This window comes from Pteropus alecto, unplaced genomic scaffold (assembly GCF_000325575.1).
Source record: "Pteropus alecto unplaced genomic scaffold, ASM32557v1 scaffold67, whole genome shotgun sequence".
In the NCBI taxonomy this organism is placed as follows: Eukaryota; Metazoa; Chordata; class Mammalia; order Chiroptera; family Pteropodidae; genus Pteropus; species Pteropus alecto.
In genome coordinates, this window is record NW_006441061.1 from 4,116,823 (window position 1) to 4,135,964 (window position 19,142).

Consider the following 19,142-nt stretch of genomic DNA (forward strand, 5'->3'; position numbering starts at 1 on the left):
CTTTCTTTATTAGTGCTCAGCAGAGGAGCAACCAGATGAGCAAGAAGAAGGCTTCAGGGAACCAGGTGAGTGAGCCCCGGTGCCCCAGCCCGAGGGATGAAGGGTGCCGGATGGACGTCAAGCTCTGAGAGCCCCCTCCCCCGAGAGGAAGGGTCCCATGGGGGCCAGAGAGCCTGTCAGCTGCCAGCCACAAGTCTCCCACTCTGCCTCAGTAACCCTCTCTCCTCTCTCCCGATGCTTCTCGTGGTTGCTATGGTTACCTCTTTGCAGGATGAGATTCTGGTGAGTACCAGGACCGGGGCTCTTGGCTTGTGTAGTAAGGGGGAGGAAGGGGCCCATTTGTAGTGGGGATGGGCAAGAGGGCACCCTTTTGCTTGAGTTGCTTGCACACACCAGCACAAGGGTGTCCACACATGCTCTCAGGCCAGAAGCAAGGCCTAGCCACACACACAATCCCATCGACCTGTCTATCAGTGCGCATGAGCTAAGCATTACTTCAGGCAGAGGCAGACCATATGGGCCGGGGCGGGTGAAAATGCCTGGCAGGGGCCTGGCACTGAGTAGGTGCTTCTCAAATATCTGTTCAGTGGAGGGGTGGATAGATGGATGAATGTGTGGGTGGATGGGTGAGAGAGGAACATGTTTTTAAGTTAGCCATCTCTCCCAGGAAGTGGAGTAAAGAGATAAATGAAATGTCAAGAGACACATCCTCCTCACCTGTCCCATCCTTCAGATCTCTGCTGACTCATCACTTCTCTGCCCCAGTTGTACGCATGAGCCGTAGAGTCCTGGGCTTTTCCAGAGGCTGGAGATTCTTTGTAATAATCTTGTCATTTGTGTGATTACTGGCTTCATATCTATTTCCCTCCCAAACCCCATGAGGGGAAGGGCTGTGTCTATCTTGTTCATCAGGAAATCCTCAGCCCCCAGCCCAGTGTCTGGCACACAGTAGGTGTTCAATAGGATGAGAGAACTAAGAACGTAATATCTAATGTACTATCTCAGGGTAGTTTGATTCAGGGAACACTCGCTGGTGCCTACACTGTGCCAGCCCCTGGACGAGAGTCAGACGGGCCCTGCCCCTTGGAGACCTGGGCCTGAAGGCAGGGCCCAGGCAGGGTGAGAGCCAGGGCAGTAGGGAGTCCTGGTGCAGGGGCTCTGGAGGGGGGTTTGGATGAGCAGAGGAGAGGGCAGGGCTGGGGGTGGCCGAGGAAGGACAAAGGCTGCAGGGCAGGGCAGGGCCGGGCAGGGCAGGGAGCAGGGTTCTGAGGCCTACTGGTCTGATGCTGGGCTATAGAGTGCCAGGATGTGGCATCTGGACTCCACTCCAAAGACAGTGACAAGGCACTGAAGGGATCCTAACTGGATGAAGATAGGGTAGGAGAGAGATCATGGCGCACCTAGCTCTTGTGTCCTATAAATGGCTGCTCAGCTACTGACCTGTCGTTTGACTTGGATTCTCCTCAAGGTTCTTGGGGGAAGCCAGAGAGGGTTAAGGAGGACTCAGAAGTGTTCCGAGGGCCTCAGCAGCAGATCTGGCCCCCCCGGGCTTTCCCACCAGCCCCGGGCTCCTGGGGTCTTCTCCGGAGGCCGAGAGGAGAAGCCAGGGCGGTAAGGGCCAGAAGAGGAAGCAGAAGCAGCCTTTATCCTCTCAGACTGGCCCGCCCCCAGGGTCTGGGCAGTGGCTCTGCCCTTGCAGTACAATCCACAGGCCTTGGTCTGTGGCGATGGCTCAGGACAGTCCTGGGGACCGCTGCCTCCTGCTGTGAAAAGGGACCTCTGCCTGCTACTCTGAGCTTTCCCCAGGAAGAAGGGGCTTGAGCAATTTGTGCTCAACCCCTTCTCCCTGTCCCCGTACCATACCACCCCACCTGTCTAGGGCTGGGACCACAGACTCTTGGGACCCTACTGTTGTAGCATTCGTGTATTCATACTACAGACATTTATTGATCACTTACTGCCTGCTGGGCACTCTGCGAGGTGTTGGGATACAGCAGTGAGTTGAGTTCACAATTTAGCAAGAGAGACTGACATCAACAGAAAATCACACACACACATATACGTCACACGCTGATTCAACATCCCAATCATTATACATCCCAATTCAACATCCCAATTATTATAGAAGAGGACTTAAGGGAATGATAAAAGATTATAATGCGAGTCCTGACTTAACACTGGGGGCCAGGGAGGGCCTGCCTGAGAATATGTCTTCTGAGCTGATACCCAGAGGGTGAGTAGGATTTGCCAGGCAAACAGGAGAAATATTTTCTAGACAGAGGCCACGGCAGCATATGCGAAGTCCCTGAAGTCAGGAACAAGTCTTAGAACGAATTGGATCTTAAGCTGAAAAGACACTTAGAGTTATCTTGCCCAGTTGGCCACCTAAGCTCTGCTTGTACACTTTTAGCGGTGGGGAGCTCATCCCCTACCAAGGCCACCAGTCCCCTCCTCAGAATGGCTCTGTCAGAAGGCTCTTTATCCTGAGCTGACCTCTCTCTTCCTCTGTCTTCCACTCTGTTCACTTGTGGTCCACACCAGGGCAGGTCTGGCCCCCACCCCCCCCGACCGGCCAGGCCTCCAAGAGCTGGGGGAGGGGTGGGTTTTTGAGTGCCTCTCTTTGCCTACCCCATCCTGCACAGGGGAAGCCCGGCCTCTGCCCACTGACCCCCTGCCCCCTCACCCTCCAGGTCATCCGGAAGGGCTGGCTGACCATCAACAACATTGGCATCATGAAGGGGGGCTCCAAGGAGTATTGGTTCGTGCTGACCGCTGAGAATCTGTCCTGGTACAAAGACGATGAGGTGAGTAAGAGGCCACTGGTCATCAAGGGGTTCGGCTTGTTGCCAGATTCAGGCTCAGACCCTACCACAGACTTGGAGTGGATTGGACCACCCAAGAGGGGTTTTTTAAAGTTCAATCAAAGACCCTTTGGTCTGGAAGTGATCTGCAAGGATCAGGGGCGAGCAATCCTGGGGGCTCATCCAGGCTGGACGGAGATGGCTTGGCCGGGTTGGGGATATTGGGGCTGAGCGCTTTGGAGAGGGTGGGCAGGGGTACTGGGCACCCTCATCCCCCACCCTGCCAGCCCTGTGGCCTTCCTGTTTTCCCACCCCAGGGCGTGCTGCACCTCCTCTGTGTCCCCCATAGGCCTATGACATACACAAGTCCAGCTGCCAGACACCCTGTTAACCCCTGCACCCCAGTCCCCTAGAGCCTGGCAGTCCAAGAGAGATGCCCAGAGTGCCTCTGGGCTGAGAGGCCAGGAGCGATGAGGCCCTCGAAGAGGCGTCATTCAGAACCCCTCCCCACCCACTGGGACACACAGATCCCTGCCACTGCCCTCCCCTGCAGTAGGTCTCCTTTAAGAATGAATCTATTTGGCTTCCACATCTGGATTCCAGAGGTGACCAGAGAGAGCAGGGAGGGCTGGGGCGGGGGTGGGGGCTCGTGGTAACAAACTCCAGCTGGCCACAGGATGGGGGAAGGGACTCTTTTCTTCCAAGGGGGCCTGTTGGAGGAAAGGGTGCTCTCAACAAGGAAGGGGCACAAGATGGGGGCCAGCGACTTGGGTCTCCAAGCCCCCTCTTGATCTCTGCCCCCTCCAAACTGCCCTAGCAGCCCCCCCGCACCCCTACCTTGGGCGGGGCCCTCTGTCGTCACTGGCAGGGGCGCCAAGCCATCTGGACCTCATTACCCCAACCCTGGCCTCTCCCTGAGCACAGAGGCCCCTGGAAGGGATGGAGTGTGAGGTGGCGCGGTGGGCGGGTTGTGGGGGTTGTTTCCTGCTCTGTCGCCCAGGCTAGCTCCCCAGACACCCCCCACCATGGGCTGGGGTGTGCCGACTGTGAGACCCACAACTTATAGTGTGCCCTGGGGCTGAGGGCCAGGGACTGGCCACACTAGGGGGAAAAGGGGAATGGATCTGAGAGGGGCCCTGTCCTCATGCCTGTGAGTGGGGGCGGGGGTGGTCTTTTTTGTTTTTTGAGCTTTATGTGTACACCGGAGTTTAGTTGTGGGCGGAAGCCGGCCCTGAGTGAATGTGGGGGCGAGGCTCATGGCTGTTGTGAGGAGTGTTTTGTAGGTGAGTGTTTGGAGAGTAAGTACCTAGGTGTGTTTGGTATGTGAGGGTCTGCATGTGAGTTTGGTATGTGGGGGTCTGCATGTGAGTCTGTCTACGCCTGAAGTGTGACACTTGGGTTTGTGTGCCCGTGCGTGGTGTGTGAGTGTAGGTATGTGTGTGTGGTGAGTGGGCTTGGGAAAGGAGGGTGTGCCTGCGGAGTGCTGGAGAATGTGTGTGTATTTGGGGTGTAAGGATGGGAGCACGGTGGTGTTCCACTGGGAGGGTGTGTGTGTGTGTGTGTGTGTGTGTGCGCACGTGTGTGTGCTTGCAGTGTGCATGTGTGTTTGGGGCATGGATGTGTGATTTAAAGTGTGAGTGTGGGGGTGTATGTACCTGAGTTGTGAGGTATGCGTGTCAAGGCGAGGTGGTGTGTGTGTGTGTGTATGTGTGTGTGTGTGTGTGTGTGTGTGTTGGTGTGAGTGGATTTTTGCACTAGAACATCTGGGGACATGGAGGTGGTCCCAGCTGGGGGGAGGGTGATCTGTCCCCCTTCTCCCCCCAGCTGCCAGCATTCTGGTCTTTGGGTGACCCTCTGGGCAGACATGCAGCCACCCTCATCCCCAGCCCTCACTGACCTCCCCCCATCTCCTCAGGCTTCCTTTGCCACCCATCGGCACCCCCCACCCCATCCCACAGCAGGATGGCACCCCATCCCTCTGTGCCTCCTCCCAGCACCCGCCCCCCCCGTGCCCCCCACAACCCTGCCCCGGCTCCAGGCTCCAGCTCTGGGGTGGTGGGATTCGGTTGAGCTCTCCAGCGGCGCCGAGGATCTAACCCAGCCAGCCTAACCAATGTGCAGACTACTGTACAATTTGGGAGTCCTGAACAGATAGTCTAAACACTGGGTAGACGGAGTGGACGTGTCCTCTGGTCTGTCCGGGCGGCAGTGTTGGTCGTCGCGGGGGAGCCTCAGCCCCATCCCTGGAGATCCAAGGTCCCTATCCCCATCCCAGCCAGCTCCAGGTCCCCTCTCTGCTCCCGGCTCCCCTTCTGTCTCCTTTGACGTGGCAGGGGTGAGAGGGAGCTGTGGCCGGGAAGGAGGGGCCTGGGGAGGGGGCCGGCCAGCCGGAAAGGAGGGGTGGGGGGAGGAGGCCACTCCTGCCTAGTGTCCAACCCCAGAACGCCGGGCGGTGTTGGAGGGGCCTCCCTCGAATGCTTCCAGATGTTCCCTGGCCGTGTGTGCAACTTCCTTCTCTCCTCCCCCAGCCACCCTCCGGGGCTCCCGGCCGCCCGCCTGGCATAAAGAGAGCTTTATGTGGCTGGATGGGCCAGGCGGGCGCGGGAGGCAGAGGGAGGTGGGCAGGATGATGCAAGGGTGGGAGAGCAAGGTCCCCCTAAACCCAGGCCCCCACCTGAGATCCAGGGTGAGGCCTCTGTCCAAGCCCAGGGTCCCAGAGATCCACAGAGACCACCCCTCCCCCCACACTGGCATGGATCTTGTGGTGCTGGGTGGGCAAATGGGGTAAAGGCAACAGAAACCTCTCCTTTCCTCCCAGAGCCCCATCCTGGGGTCCCTCCTCCCGAGATCCCCGGGCCCCTCCCCTTGACACAGCAGCCCGCAGACATGTCGGCCAGCACCAGGCATACACGCGTGCACAGAGGCCTGGCACCCACATGCCCATCCACAGATACACGCAACTCCTCCCAGACCACTAGAGAAACCAAACGTATGCAGCCCGTGACACAAACTATGTGCACGGAAATATGTGAACTCATTGTACGTGTCCAACAGGCACATTCGTGCAAACACATAGACATTCACAGTTGCCACACTCATCTACAAAAATGTGCACACAACCTCGTGGACACAAAGACATGCTCACGCAGACACATAGCCGTGCTGGGCACCTCCTCAGACACACATGCACACACACATATCTATCTATGCAACATAGACTCATGGGCGCACACACATAATGGTGATAGGATGTGTGCTCGGGCTTGTATGTGTTTGCACACACACACAGTTGCCACACTCATCTACAAAAATGTGCACACAACCTCGTGGACACAAAGACATGCTCACGCAGACACATAGCCGTGCTGGGCACCTCCTCAGACACACATGCACACACATATGCAACACAGACTCATGGGCGCACACACATAATGGTGATAGCATGTGTGCTCGGGCTTGTATGTGTTTGCACACACACACACACACACAACCATACACGTTTGCACACAGAGACTCACCATCTCCAGGCCTGTGCCGTGTGGCTGATTGCTAACACATGGGTGTCTGGGGGGAGTGGGCTGAGCCAGCCCTTCGAAGCCGTGGGGCTGGTGGCCCCCCTTCCTGTCTCTACAGTCAGGAAATGAAGTCAGAGCCTTATCCAAAGCAGGCCCTGCAGCCAGGCCGGGGGCGAGGGAGGCTCCAGTGAGGGGTCCCTGGCTGGGGCTGGCCTGGCTTGCATCCCGGGCTTTCTTGAGGCAGGATGGGAGAGCAACCTTCGGCCTCACCACCCTGGGCTTGTGGGCACTGGCGGGTAGGCAGAAGTGGTGGGAAAGGCTTGAATGCCACTGGGAGCCAGGGGTCCCCAGCAGGCCCAGGGCTCCATGGCCAGGCTTTCGTCAGGCAGCTCCTGTACAGTGTGACTGACAGGTACCCAGAAGCCTGGGGCCACTCTGAGGGGCCACAGCCCCAGCTACCCCGTAGCATGGAGCATTCTGAGGGAGTGAGGTGTGGCAGAGAGCAGTGCCAACCTCATCCATGGCTCTACCCACAGGAGAAAGAGAAGAAATACATGCTGTCCGTGGACAACCTGAAGCTGAGGGACGTGGAAAAGGGCTTCATGTCAAGCAAGCACATCTTTGCCCTGTTCAACACGGAGCAGAGGTACCTGTCTGCCCCCTGCCAGAGCTGTAGGCCCCAGACCCTGCAAGCCTCAAACTACTCCCACTGAGGAGAAACAGGGTACACAGATCCAGAAAGGAGAGACACCTGCCCCAAGCCCCACAGCAAGTCACTCATTTGACAAATAGTCAAGATCTCCTTCCCGCGTGCCCTCCCTCCATCTCTCTGTTCCTTCTCCTTTCCTCCCTCCCTCCTCCCCTCCTATCCTATACTCACAGTCATTTGGTGAGTGATTGCTCTGTGTAAGACACTCTGCCAGGCACTGGGGACAAAGAAGAGCCTCAGGCAGGCTTGGTCCCCTTCTCATGTTGCTCAGTGCCCAGGGGGACCAGCAGCAGTACCGAGCCTCTCCCCTCCCAACCCTGGGCCGACTAATGGGCTTTCTCCTACTCAGAGATGAGGGTTTAGTACAAGTGCCATCAGAGGAACCCCGAGAGAGCCAGGGAGGGAGCCAGGGTGGGCTGAGGCGCAAGCCAGGAGCTGCACTGTCACAGATGCCCCTTTATTGAAGGCTTAGTCCCTTGCTACTAGAGTATTTCAAACTACTGAATTCTCACAATGACCCTAGAAGGAAGAAATCGTTATTGTCAAGCCATCTTCCAGATGAGAAACTGAGGCTTGGAGAGAGGATAGGACTTCCCCAGGGTCCCCCAGCTGGGAAACGAGAAAGCCAGGACTGGACCCAGGCATTGTGACCCCAGTCCATGCATGCCCTTGACCACCAAGGCGAATGAGCTTCACCCCATCTCCCCTCACCACCTGCCCCATCTTGCAGAAATGTCTACAAGGATTATCGGCAGCTGGAATTGGCCTGTGAGACACAGGAGGAGGTGGATAGCTGGAAGGCCTCCTTCTTGAGGGCTGGCGTGTACCCCGAACGTGTTGGGGTGAGTGGCAGGACGGGGGGGGCAACAACCTGCTTACAATAGGGGGCCCAGGGCACCATCCTCTGTGATGCCAACTCATCCCATGTTTGTTGAACCCTCACTGGGTTCAGAAATAGCAGGGCCCTCACCCTCCCTGCCATGGGGTTAAGCCTTCCTCCCATCCTTCTCCAATGGCAGTTTTATGGGTTCCCTTCTCCGCCACAGATGGCATGTCCCGCGCCCCCTTCATACGATGGTGGTTTCTTGTGGCTGCCTTCTTTTTTCTCTCCTCTTTCACTGTGACAACATCTAGAAGTGCCTTAGACTTGGGGTGCCATGCCCTAGGTTCACTTAATCCCTCCCTTTTTCCTGTGTGTCTGCTTCTGCTGTGCTCGTTGGTGGCGGCGGTGGTGGCAATGCTGGTGTGGTGACCTCTATGGCTTTGATGTGGGCTTCCCAGGACAAGGAGAAAGTAAGTGTGCCCCTCCCTCGCTTTCTGCCAGGCATCTCCAGTCTGGCACCCCCGCTGGCCAGGTCCTCTGAATCAGGAAGAAACCCTGGAGATGTGCTTTCCTAGTTTATGGGCTGGGAAGCTGGGGCAAATTCTAGGCACTAGCGTCAGAGCTGAGATGAGGTTGAACGAGAGTCTGGGGTCCTGAGAGGCACAGGGGCAAGCAGAGCCCAGAGACTCATAGCGTCTGGGGCAGCACTGTCTGTGCGTTCAGGCCAGTTGCTCCTCTCTGGGCCTCAGTGTTCCAAGCACATTTGGAGGGGAGAGGCTGAGATCCCGGAGAATCACTGGAACCTGGCTTCCAGGGACCAGCCACCCTGATGCCCTCTGATCTTGATGGCAGGCCAGTGAGACCGAGGAGAATGGCTCAGACAGCTTCATGCACTCCATGGACCCACAGCTGGAAAGGCAGGTGGAGACCATCCGGAACCTGGTGGACTCGTACATGGCCATCGTCAACAAGACCGTGCGGGACCTCATGCCTAAGACCATCATGCACCTCATGATCAACAATGTAGGTGCTCTGCCACGTGGGGACAATGCTCTTGTGGGACCAGGGAGGTGGGTGGCCAGGTTAGCTTGGGGGAAGCACGAGCCAGCTCCATGGGACCAGGTCAAGGGAGAGAGGCATGGGTCCACACAATAGAAATATAATGTGAGTTTCATATACTATTTATTTTGTAGATTCACTTACCCAAGTTGTTTCCAACATGCTTAAATGTTTTCTAGAAGGCGCTAGGAATCTGAGACTTTTGAGAACTCCCAGGGCATGTTTTGAAATACATATTCCACATAACTACTACCCTCTGTGGCTAGGTGCAAAAACATGGTCCCTGGAGGATTAGAACTATGATGGAATCCTGGCTTTGCCACAGATTCCCGGTATGATTTTGAGCAAATGAACTACCCTCTCTGAGCCTGTTTCCTTATTTGTAAAATATGGATAATAGAGTTGAGAATTAAATGAATAAAAGTGCATAGCAACACAGGGCCTAGCATGTAGGAGGGGCTCAACATAGATATGAATAACAAATAAGTAAGACACAGGCCTATGGCAGAAAAAACCTCAGCATCTCTCCGCGAATGACCAAGAGCCTAGGCCAAGTAGCACCAAGAGAGTTCAGTGAAAACGTTAACACACCCCCTATGCAATAGAGACTCATATCTCCCCCAATCCAGACACATTTACACCTGTTACAGGAGGGCTCAGAAAAATTTAAACTGTCATCTTCCTTATTTTGGTCCAGTGGAGCATGCAAGTCCTTGAGAAGGGTGTAACTATCACATTTTACAGATGAGGAAACTGAGGCTGAAAAAAACTGAATAAAGATGCGTCCTAGTTATATGATAGACCCTGAGTGTCCTTCCAGACCTGTGGCCTTAAACGGGTCACTTTTCCTCTGGAACATCTCGGAAAAGAACAAGGGTCGGGGGTTGGGTAGAGGCTGAAGCAGGGGAGATCTCCGAGATTAGGTGGAGCCTCTTGTGAATCTTCCAGGCCAGCTCACAATTCTTGCAGGAAACGGCAGGGCGGGCAGAGAAGTGTCAGGTCCCACCCAACCCCCTCCTCTCTTTGCCCGCCTGCATGCAGACCAAGGAATTCATCTTCTCGGAGCTGCTGGCCAACCTCTACTCGTGCGGGGACCAGAACACACTGATGGAGGAGTCGGCTGAGCAGGCACAGCGACGTGACGAGATGCTGCGCATGTACCACGCACTGAAGGAGGCGCTCAGCATCATCGGCGACATCAACACGACCACCGTCAGCACGCCCATGCCCCCGCCCGTGGACGACTCCTGGCTGCAGGTGCAGAGCGTACCGGCTGGACGCAGGTATCAGGGCTGGCCCCCACGGCCCCAAAGCCCCCCAACCCGGGGCCCGCGGGAGGAGGGCCGGGACCGGGCAGTGGCGCGCCCGCGTCACCGGGGCGGCTCCCACTTGGAGCGAGGGGCGGAGCTTAGAGAGGGGCGGGGCTTGTCGCGGGGCGGGGCTTGCCGTGGAGCGCTGGCTGCGGGGCGGGGTGGAGCCGGAACATTGGAGATACTGGGGGCGGGGCTTAAGCTCCGGCGTTACCTAGGGCGAAGCGGGGCTTGCGCGCATGGGCGTGGCCGCACTGGCCTCGGGGCGGGGCCTCAGGGTGGGGCGGAACCGCTCATCTTTCTCCCCTCCTTGTCCTCCGCTCGATGTCGCCCGCAGGTCACCCACGTCCAGCCCCACGCCGCAGCGCAGAGCCCCCGCCGTGCCCCCAGCCCGGCCCGGGTCGCGGGGCCCTGCTCCTGGGCCTCCGCCTGCTGGGTCCGCCCTGGGGGGGGCGCCCCCCGTGCCCTCCAGGCCGGGGGCTTCCCCTGACCCCTTCGGTCCTCCCCCCCAGGTGCCCTCGCGCCCCAACCGCGCCCCGCCCGGGGTCCCCAGGTGAGTAAGGGCTGATAGCGACGGCGGCAGAGACCGCCGGGTGGGCGTGGCCCGGGAGGGAGATGGGTCCGGATTCTGGAGCATTGGCCCTGGCCTTCAGAACCGGCCCTCTCCATCCAAGGCACTGGTGGGTGCCAGAGCCACGGGAGGTGTGGCCGAGGGCTGGCGGAGCCTGCCCCCCAGGCGCTGAGTCCCGGAGGTGGTCGTTTCTGGGGAGGGGGCTGTGGGACTCATCCCACCTGCCCCCTTCTTTCCAGCATTTGCATGGCGCTTCCTTCTTTTTCCACTCTGTCTCCCACACATTGTATTCCTCCTCCTTTCTCCCTTTCTCGCTCTCCTCCGTTCTCCGTTCTCCGTTCATCCTCTACTTCTCTCTCCCAGCCCCTAGTGAGCCGACTTTAAGTCTAAGGATCTGAACCCAGATCCTCTCCTGAAGTGTAGATTTTGTTCGCTTACACTCAGGGCTACCCAGATGTCTCCACTTCCCAGTTCTGACTCCTTTGAGCAGTCCCAGGAGGGTGTCCCACCTCTGGCCCACGGAAACAGAGGCCGGGCTGTGACTGTGTGATCAACAAGGTGTGTGTGATGTGTGTGTGGGCGTGCACACAGGTGTGAGAGTGTAAGAATGGCACCCAGGCAATAGGGTCAGACATGGAGCAGCTGGGAAGGGGGTATGGGAGCCATGGGACAACCTGATGGCTTTCTTCCTTCTCCCTGCCTCTGGCCCTGCCTGGCCTAGACCAACATGGTGGGTGTGGGGCAGGCGTGGGTGAAGGCTGCCCCTTTCCCAGAGGTTTCCAGGGAAAAGGATTCTACCTCGTCCCTTGGCTTGGCCTTCTTGATCCACGACCCTCTTTCGAGGAAGCTCACTCTGGTATTTAATTCAGTCTGCCCTGTTTCCCTCTTTTCTGAGGAAGGACACTTCAGACCAATAGCATTCATTTATGTTCCAGGTGGCTGGAGGGTCGGGCCATGGGTCTGGCTTCCATGGACCCAAAATGAAGCAGAGATGGGGCTTGCTCTATGGTGACTGATGACCAAAGTAGATGGAGTAAAGCAGGTGCCTGGTATTGGTCAGGATCACTGGACTGGAGTCTGGAGGTTCTGGTTCACCTGGGCCTTTAGGCGAGTCACTTTTCCTTCCAGAGCCTCAGTTTCCCTTCTATCAAATGATAATTAACATTCTGCCTTTCTCCCAGGGTTGGTGTGGGGATCAAGGGAGAGAATGGCTAGAGGGATGCTGCATTAACTGCAAGGTGGCTCTAAGAGCACTTGGCTAACTTCCAACGTGAGTTCAGATTCTTAAGGGCATTTGACATGCCCACGTCTGTGCTGAGGTGTGACATGTGGGAACTGTAAGATTTGGTACCTGCTCTAACTCCATACTTGCTAACATACGAGAATCAAATCATGGCCCTGCCTTGGGGAAGAGAGCTGTCTGGGGGAGCTTCAAGGCAGCTTGACTTCATTGATGTTTAGGGCTGATTAAGACTCAGGTGGTAAGGAGGTGGGGGGCATTTGGGTAGGGAGTGGCAGTGTAGGCACAGGTTTGGTGTGGGCTGCATTGAGGAGAGCCACTGGCCGGAGCAGAGTGCAGATAGAATGAGGAAGAATAAGCAAAGGTTGCCACGGGTAAGGTGGGGCAGGCTGGAAAACCTTCCAGAGCCGCAGAAGAGTTTGACTTGTCGGGACTCAATACTGTGGGCAGTAGGGAGCCACGGAAGGCTCTTGGACAGAGAAATGACAGCTGGACCTTAAGAAAGCAAAACCTGTCCCTTCTGGAGCATTGCAGGTGGCCCTCTGAGCACACCAGACACGAGTGTGCAGGGAGCTGGTGCAAATGCCTCCTGTATGCGGGCGAGCTTCTGTGTTGTAACTCGGCCCACGCGTGTGCTTCAGTGTGCCAAGTGGCTGCATGCCCCAGACCCGTGCTGCACGTGCCGGCCAGTGGGGGTACTGGGCAGTGGGAGGTGGGGGAGGTGTATGCGTGTTGTTTGTGGGCATGTGTGTCAGTGTGTGCATGCGGGGCCTTGGGGCCTCACAGCATGTGTGTGCACGCCCGGGCGTGTGCGTGTGCGTGTCCCCCACCCCCAGGCCTGCCCCATCCGTGCGTGTGAACTGCCATGTTGATTTCGTGCTGTCTTTCAGAATCACTATCAGTGACCCCTGAGGAGTGTCAGCCACGGTAGGTACATGCCTCTCGGCCTGCTGCATGAACGGTGTGTCTGTCCCCTGCTGCACCAGCTCCACATTGGGTGGTACACCCGGGACCTCAGAGCCAGGCTCCCCTCCTCTCCCTTCTGCAACTCCAGACTTATTCTTTCTTCCTTCTGTCCTCACTGCCAGCTGGCTCTCTCACCTCCCTTCTCAGCAAGCCTCGGGACTCAGTGCCACTGCTCAAGACCTCCATGGCTGAGCCTGGGGAGCTCTTGGGACAGGCTCCGCACCCAAGCTGGCAGACACATAGGTGCTCTCCGGAGCTGTCAGAGGGCAGAGAGGTCGTGGTTTATGGTGCAGGGGCAGGGAGCCTTGGAGGGGGTTGTGTGTGGGGCGGGACTCAGGCAGCCAGAGGCCTTGGAACTTCACCCTGGGGGTGCCATACTCATTCCCCAATCTGAGCCCTGCTGCTGGGGCTCTTTGGGGACCGAATCCACGATAGGGCAGAGGAGGTCAGAGTCCCACCTCTATCGTGCCAGCAACTGAGCAGCGATCTGGGGCGAAGGCTCTGGTTGTTTGATAATGTCTGAAAGCCCGAAGGCCCTATCCACACCATCAGCCCACAGCACACCTCACAGGCAAGGCAGGCCCCACAGCCCCTCCCCTACCTCCTCGGTGTTATCATACCTGCTAGTGCACGACCGAAGGCAGCATCTTTGGTCCCAGGAAAAGCACCACAGCCAGCCCATGGGCTCATGAACCTGGGCCTGTTGCTCCTAGGGGCGACCTACACTTTTCAGCCAAGGGGATGACAGTGTCTGCTGACCTGGACAAGTCAGCGTGTCTGAGTTCTACCCCAGCTATGCCGCAGAACTCACCCAGGGGACACACCTGCCACTTTGCCCTTGCCGCTGACTCTTGCTCTTCTGCTTTTCCCCAGCAGGAAGGGCCCAGCCTCACCTACGCGACCTGCGGTCCCCCGACCAGCTGAGGCTCCCCTCTTAGACTTATAAACCTCTGGCCACTGGCATCCAGCTACCTGCCCTCCCTGCCTCCCCAGGGTCCCCCCAGAGGGCTCCTGGGCCTTCTGTCCACCCAGAGGGGCCTCCAGGGCTCCCTCCAGCCATCCTTTTAGCTTTGTTCTCCCGATTCGAACAGTGTTCTTTCTCCTGTCTTTCCAACAGGCCTGGTGGCCGTGGCATGGGGCTCACAGCCCCATACTCCCTGAGGCGAGTGGTGGCCCTGGGCCAGTGGGATGAAAAACAGGGGGTCAGAGAACAGGGAACAGAGGGGGCTGAGCATATGTCTGGAACTGTGGGTGCACTGCCTGGTGGTGTGTGAGAGACCAGCGTGCGTGGCAGGGGGAAGGCTGCCTCAGCCTCCAGCCCAGACCCCACCCCAGACCCCCGTGAAGCTCTGGCCCCTGCCCATCTCCAGCTCCTCCTGTCCACCTTCCCTTTCCCGTCTCTGTCTACTCCGGAACCCTTGCCCACACCCTCACTTGTGTCTTCTCCCCCTGCCCTCCCCGCCCACCCCTGCCGGGCTTGGCTGCCCTTGCCTTACCAGCTCTCTCCCTCCTTCTCTCCCCTGTTCTCTTTGCTTTCTCTCCAACTGCCAGCCGATCGGGTCAGGCAAGTCCATCCCGTCCTGAGAGCCCCAGGCCCCCCTTCGACCTCTAACCAGATCCCTTCTATTCCTCGGAGAGCTCCCTTTCCAAGCCTGCCTGGACGGCTGTTCTGTGACTTGACAGTGGCTCCCCAGCCCCAAAGCCTCCCTCTTCATCTGTGACTTAGTCTTTTGTAGTGGTGAGCTGACACACCCAGCGTGACGTTGGTGAAACTTGTGCCCCTCTGTGGTATTGCTCCTGCTCCGTTCTATAAATATCTATAAATACTCATATATATATATATATTCACACACATACACATGGCCGCCATAGCCTCGCCTCTAGCGCTGGGAATCACCGTGCCGTCCTTGAGGAGTCTTGTGGCCCAACTACAAGGGAACACTGTCACCCTGACATCCCCCTCCAAAGCGTGCCACCTCCAGTGAGCCTCCCTGTCATGCCCAGCCCGTGGACAGCCAGCCCCACTCTGCCACCTTCCTGTCCCTCCCCCGCTAAGCGCGGGGGTGCTGTACCGGCAGCTGTGTGGCTCTCGCTGTGACCAGTCTTGCTGTCTCTTGGCTGAGAATAAAACCCATTTCTGGACGATGGGAAACAGTGTGTCTTCTGCTGCCTTGTGTTCTCTGTGGCACCCAGGGAGAGGTGAAGTTTTGAACATTGGGGTGCAGGGGTAGGGCAGCACCCGGCCATTGCTAGGGTGCTGTCGGGAGTATGAAACAAGCCCCCGTCCTCTCCAAGGCCTACTGGGAAGGCACCTGGAGAGTAGCAGGTCCTTGTCCTGTGAACCCTGCCCTGACCCCTAGGGCACAGGGCCACCAACTCAACCAGCGGGGAGGATGCGGGGCATGGGCAGGCACTGTGGAGGGACGGGACAAACAGGCCACCAGGGCAGGGACATGGAAACCCCTTGGCCTGGAAGTCAGCTCTCTTGGGTGCTGGCACCCTGCTTTCCCTCTCCAGGATTACGTCAGGCTTCTGAGTCTGTCGGCCATTAGGGCAGGCCTGTCCTTTATAGCCCCCTGGTAATCCCCTCAGGATCCCCCAGGCTTCACCAAGCAGCATGCAGGTGACAGGCCCAGATCTCTAACCCCACTGGGTGCACTGAGACGCCCTCTGCTGGCAGGACCCGCTCCCCGTTCAGTGCCCTTGGCACGGAACCCAGGACCCAGCGACCTGAAACAGGACCACACAAGGCCAAGCAGTATGGCTAAATTCATTTATTCTGAAATAAAAAGTAAAACAAACAGGAGTCGAATCACCTGGGCACCACCCTATCCCTGCCTCCTTCCTCTGTCCTATGCTATCAATAAATAAGTTCCCCCAACCCCAAATATTTAATAGAACCTGCTCCCCATCTGCCAGCTCCGACCTCTGCTATGATACAGGGGGCTGCCCTACCCCTGGAATATACAAAATGTTACATAGATATAGTATGTACACTGGAGAGGGAGCTTACGCCTGTGCTGGCCTTGGTTAGCCCCAACTGTCCCAAGGCCTGTGAGAGTGCTGCCCAGTTGTATACCTGGACAAGGGGGGCACTTGTGCCCCAAAGTGCCTCTGAGCAGAGGATGCATGAGCCCCTCTAAATGAAGGACCGCTTGGCAGGGGTAAGGAGGCCACCAGGGAGCCCCTGCTCCCCGAGAGAGGTAGCCTCTTAAAATAAACTACCTTTACTGCACTTCTGGCTCTTTGTTTTTCTGGAACTAGTAGCAGCCCAGAGATTAAGACAGCCTTGGCCAAGGGGCCAAGGGGCCTATACCTGTTTCTCCCCCAAGTAGGCAGGGGGGTCATCATACCCCTTTTTCGGGGGCCCTATCTTGCTAGTCTAGGGATAAAAGGGTGACCTGGAAGGGTTGACCTGGAAAGGGTGCCAGGAAAGGAGGAAAAGGGACAGAGAGCAGGGGACAGAGCCCCAGCCCCACTTCTCCAAGCTTTGTCTTTTAGTGTCAGGCGTTAGATGACCATGATCTTCACCTCGTCATTGTCATCAGCCCGGTAGAAGAAGGGGATGCAGGGGTTGCTGCCCAAGCCTGGGCGCTCCTGGGGGTTCTGGATCTCTCGCAGCAGCTGCATAATCTGCTGTGCGGTGGGGTTCTCAGGGGGAGTAGCCAGGCCCGGCAGGGCCTCTCCCTGAGTAGGCTCCACATTGTCAGCAAGGCTCACTTCATGGAGATCTTTGGAGAGAGGAAGGCAGGGCTCTGAGCAATGCGCGAGCCCTCCCCTGCCCGCCTGCCCCCCCACCCTGGGGGCTCTACTCACCACCCTGGCTGTCAGCAGCAACATTCTCCTGGGGGGCCGGGGCCACTGCACTGGGCTCACCAGCAGGGTTCTGGGCAGCCGCCAAGAACTTGCCATACCATTCATTCCGCTCGCCCACCAGGCGTAACACCAGCTCCTGCAGCTCCAGGAGCTTCACCTGGAGAGAGAGGTGCTCAGCACCCGACCCCTGCCCCCTTGTCCGCCTGCAGAGATGGTCAGGGCCTCTACCTTCATTTCCTCCTTGTCCTGAGCCAGCCGGCTGATGTACTCCTCCTTCTCCCGGTGCCGCTCCTTCAGCACAGCCCTCTGGCTCTGGTACAGGGCGATGTACTCTCCTGCGGGAGGGGCGGGGCGGGCAGGCGGACAGGGCTCAGCTGCTGGGGCTCCCCATCCACCAGGGCGCCCTCCATCCCAGTCCCGGCCGCCTCGCTCACCAATAGTGTCCGTCTCTCCAGACAGCTGGATGCAGCGATGCTCCAGCTCCTCTACACGGTCCTTCAAGTCCACTTTCTCCTGCATGAGCTCTGTAAAGCGGCCCTGCAGCCGAGAGGAGGGGTCGGGGCTCAGCAGCCCCCTGTCCAGTCCCACCCAGCCCAGTCCTCCCTGGTCCACTGCTGGGGGAGACTCGCTCACCTGCAGCTTGTCCATGGCCACCTGGAGGGCCTGGTGCCTCTCTGCGGGCACACCGTTTCCCCCAGTGCGGGGGGCTGGGGCCTCCCCCTCCAGCGGGTGCTGGGACGGGGCTGCCAGCTGAGCCAGGCGCCGGCAGTGCAGCTTCTGCTCCTTGAGCTGCCCACGCAGCCGTGCCTGCTCTTCATCAGCACTGGCTAAGGCCGAGTTAAAAAATGCCACCTGAGAGCAAGAGGAGCGTGTGTGCTTTTGTGGGGACGTGCTCAGGACAAGCGGGAAGGGCTTGAGGCAGAGAGGACCCCCGCCTTCTCAGGGCCTCCATGGGCACACCTGTGGTTCGAGGATGACATGGTGTCTGACCATCGGCTCCCAGGGGAGTTTGGGGACCAAGAGAAGTCACAGGGTGGAAGCCAAGGGTAAGAAGGGTGTCTGGAAGGAACCTCAGAGGGAGGCGGGAAGGTGGGACGGGGAAGGGGCGGGGAGGTCAGCTCACCATGGCCTCTGGGCTCTCTAGGTCCTCCGGCATGCTCAGCTTTGGCCGGGGAGCCTCTTTGTCCTCCTCCTCAATGTCCACTCCGTCTCCTGTTGGGGACAGCCGGAGAGTCCTCAGACAACCCCGCAAGGAGGTGGAGTGGCCCAGGAAGAAAGCTCGGGGCCCAGCTCTGCCCCACCTCACCATGCAACCCTGGGCCAGCCCGTATCCAGGGGAAAAGGATTCACCGTCTCCTAAAGGTCCCTTCTAACTCAGTTCTATGCTGCTAAGTCTCCCTCATCTTTGGGCTCCATCTTCTCCCTCTGGAGAGTCCCAATTACCTTCCCCAGGCAGAGCCATGAGGCTCAGCTGGGCCTGTAGATTGTGATTCTGCTGGTTGGCAGCTTCCAAGCGCTCCTAAGGGGCCAGGAAAAAGAGTGAGAAGGGACATATGTTGCAGACCTTGCTGCTCAGGAGCCCGGCACTCACATCCCTCACCTGGGTCTCCTGCAACTCTTGGCGGGCCATGTCGGCCTCCATCTTGACCTGAACTTCCTCATGCTGTAGCTGGTCCATGAGCTCGGTCTGTAGCAGGACCTGTTTGTGCAGCACCTCTTTCTCGGAGGCCAGCTGCTGGTAGGCGGCCACGTGCTGCTGATAACTGACCACATACTGCTGCAGGTGGCTCAGGTACTGGTCCCGCTGCTGCTGCAGACTCTGGGCCTCTTGGCTCTTCAGCTCCACCTGTGGGAAGACCCAGGGAGTGAGGGCAAGTGGTGGCTTGCCTCCCGATTCTGGACCTATAGCTTGCAGAGGGGTCCATGAGCGGTCTGTAGCAGGACCTGTTTGTGCAGCACCTCTTTCTCGGAGGCCAGCTGCTGGTAGGCGGCCACGTGCTGCTGATAACTGACCACATACTGCTGCAGGTGGCTCAGGTACTGGTCCCGCTGCTGCTGCAGACTCTGGGCCTCTTGGCTCTTCAGCTCCACCTGTGGGAAGACCCAGGGAGTGAGGGCAAGTGGTGGCTTGCCTCCCGATTCTGGACCTATAGCTTGCAGAGGGCAGGCATAGTACCCTGTACCTGAGGCAGGCACTGAGGGCTCCGCCACCTGCCCGGACCCCTGGCTTCCTCACTCCAGGGACTCAGTGACTGCTTCCCTTGCCCATAGTCTCATGTCACCTTCACCCAGCCTCACGCCTCTTGACAACGTGCTTTCTAACTTTAGGCCA

The 19,142-nt window shown here is 58.1% G+C and overlaps 2 protein-coding genes across 5 annotated transcripts in view; one reads left to right on the top strand and one right to left on the bottom strand.

The window, feature by feature from the left end:
• The window catches only part of DNM1 (dynamin 1), a 41,235-nt gene extending 25,612 nt beyond the window's left edge, over positions 1 to 15,623 (top strand). For 2 of the 4 annotated variants that reach the window (XM_006918011.3, XM_006918012.3), the window contains exons 13-22: positions 14 to 65; positions 271 to 282; positions 2,691 to 2,804; positions 6,853 to 6,962; positions 7,756 to 7,867; positions 8,307 to 8,318; positions 8,701 to 8,871; positions 9,949 to 10,190; positions 10,555 to 10,770; positions 14,546 to 15,623. In XM_006918011.3, the coding sequence (XP_006918073.1) occupies positions 14 to 65; positions 271 to 282; positions 2,691 to 2,804; positions 6,853 to 6,962; positions 7,756 to 7,867; positions 8,307 to 8,318; positions 8,701 to 8,871; positions 9,949 to 10,190; positions 10,555 to 10,770; positions 14,546 to 14,606 (1,102 nt within the window). In that variant the 3' untranslated portion in view covers positions 14,607 to 15,623. Of the gene's footprint in view, positions 1 to 13; positions 66 to 270; positions 283 to 2,690; positions 2,805 to 6,852; positions 6,963 to 7,755; positions 7,868 to 8,306; positions 8,319 to 8,700; positions 8,872 to 9,948; positions 10,191 to 10,554; positions 10,771 to 11,275; positions 11,278 to 13,870; positions 14,453 to 14,545 lie in introns of those variants that run through there. The other 2 variants (XM_006918017.3, XM_025051300.1) reach the window with 2 other exon arrangements.
• A 130-nt stretch (positions 15,624 to 15,753) lies between these two features.
• GOLGA2 (golgin A2) overlaps positions 15,754 to 19,142 on the bottom strand; it is an 18,627-nt gene continuing 15,238 nt past the window's right edge. Inside the window, 8 exon segments of the mRNA XM_006918018.3 lie at positions 15,754 to 16,725; positions 16,811 to 16,967; positions 17,039 to 17,145; positions 17,245 to 17,347; positions 17,444 to 17,662; positions 17,934 to 18,022; positions 18,254 to 18,329; positions 18,411 to 18,656. Of these exon segments, the coding sequence (XP_006918080.1) occupies positions 16,505 to 16,725; positions 16,811 to 16,967; positions 17,039 to 17,145; positions 17,245 to 17,347; positions 17,444 to 17,662; positions 17,934 to 18,022; positions 18,254 to 18,329; positions 18,411 to 18,656 (1,218 nt within the window). The 3' untranslated portion in view covers positions 15,754 to 16,504.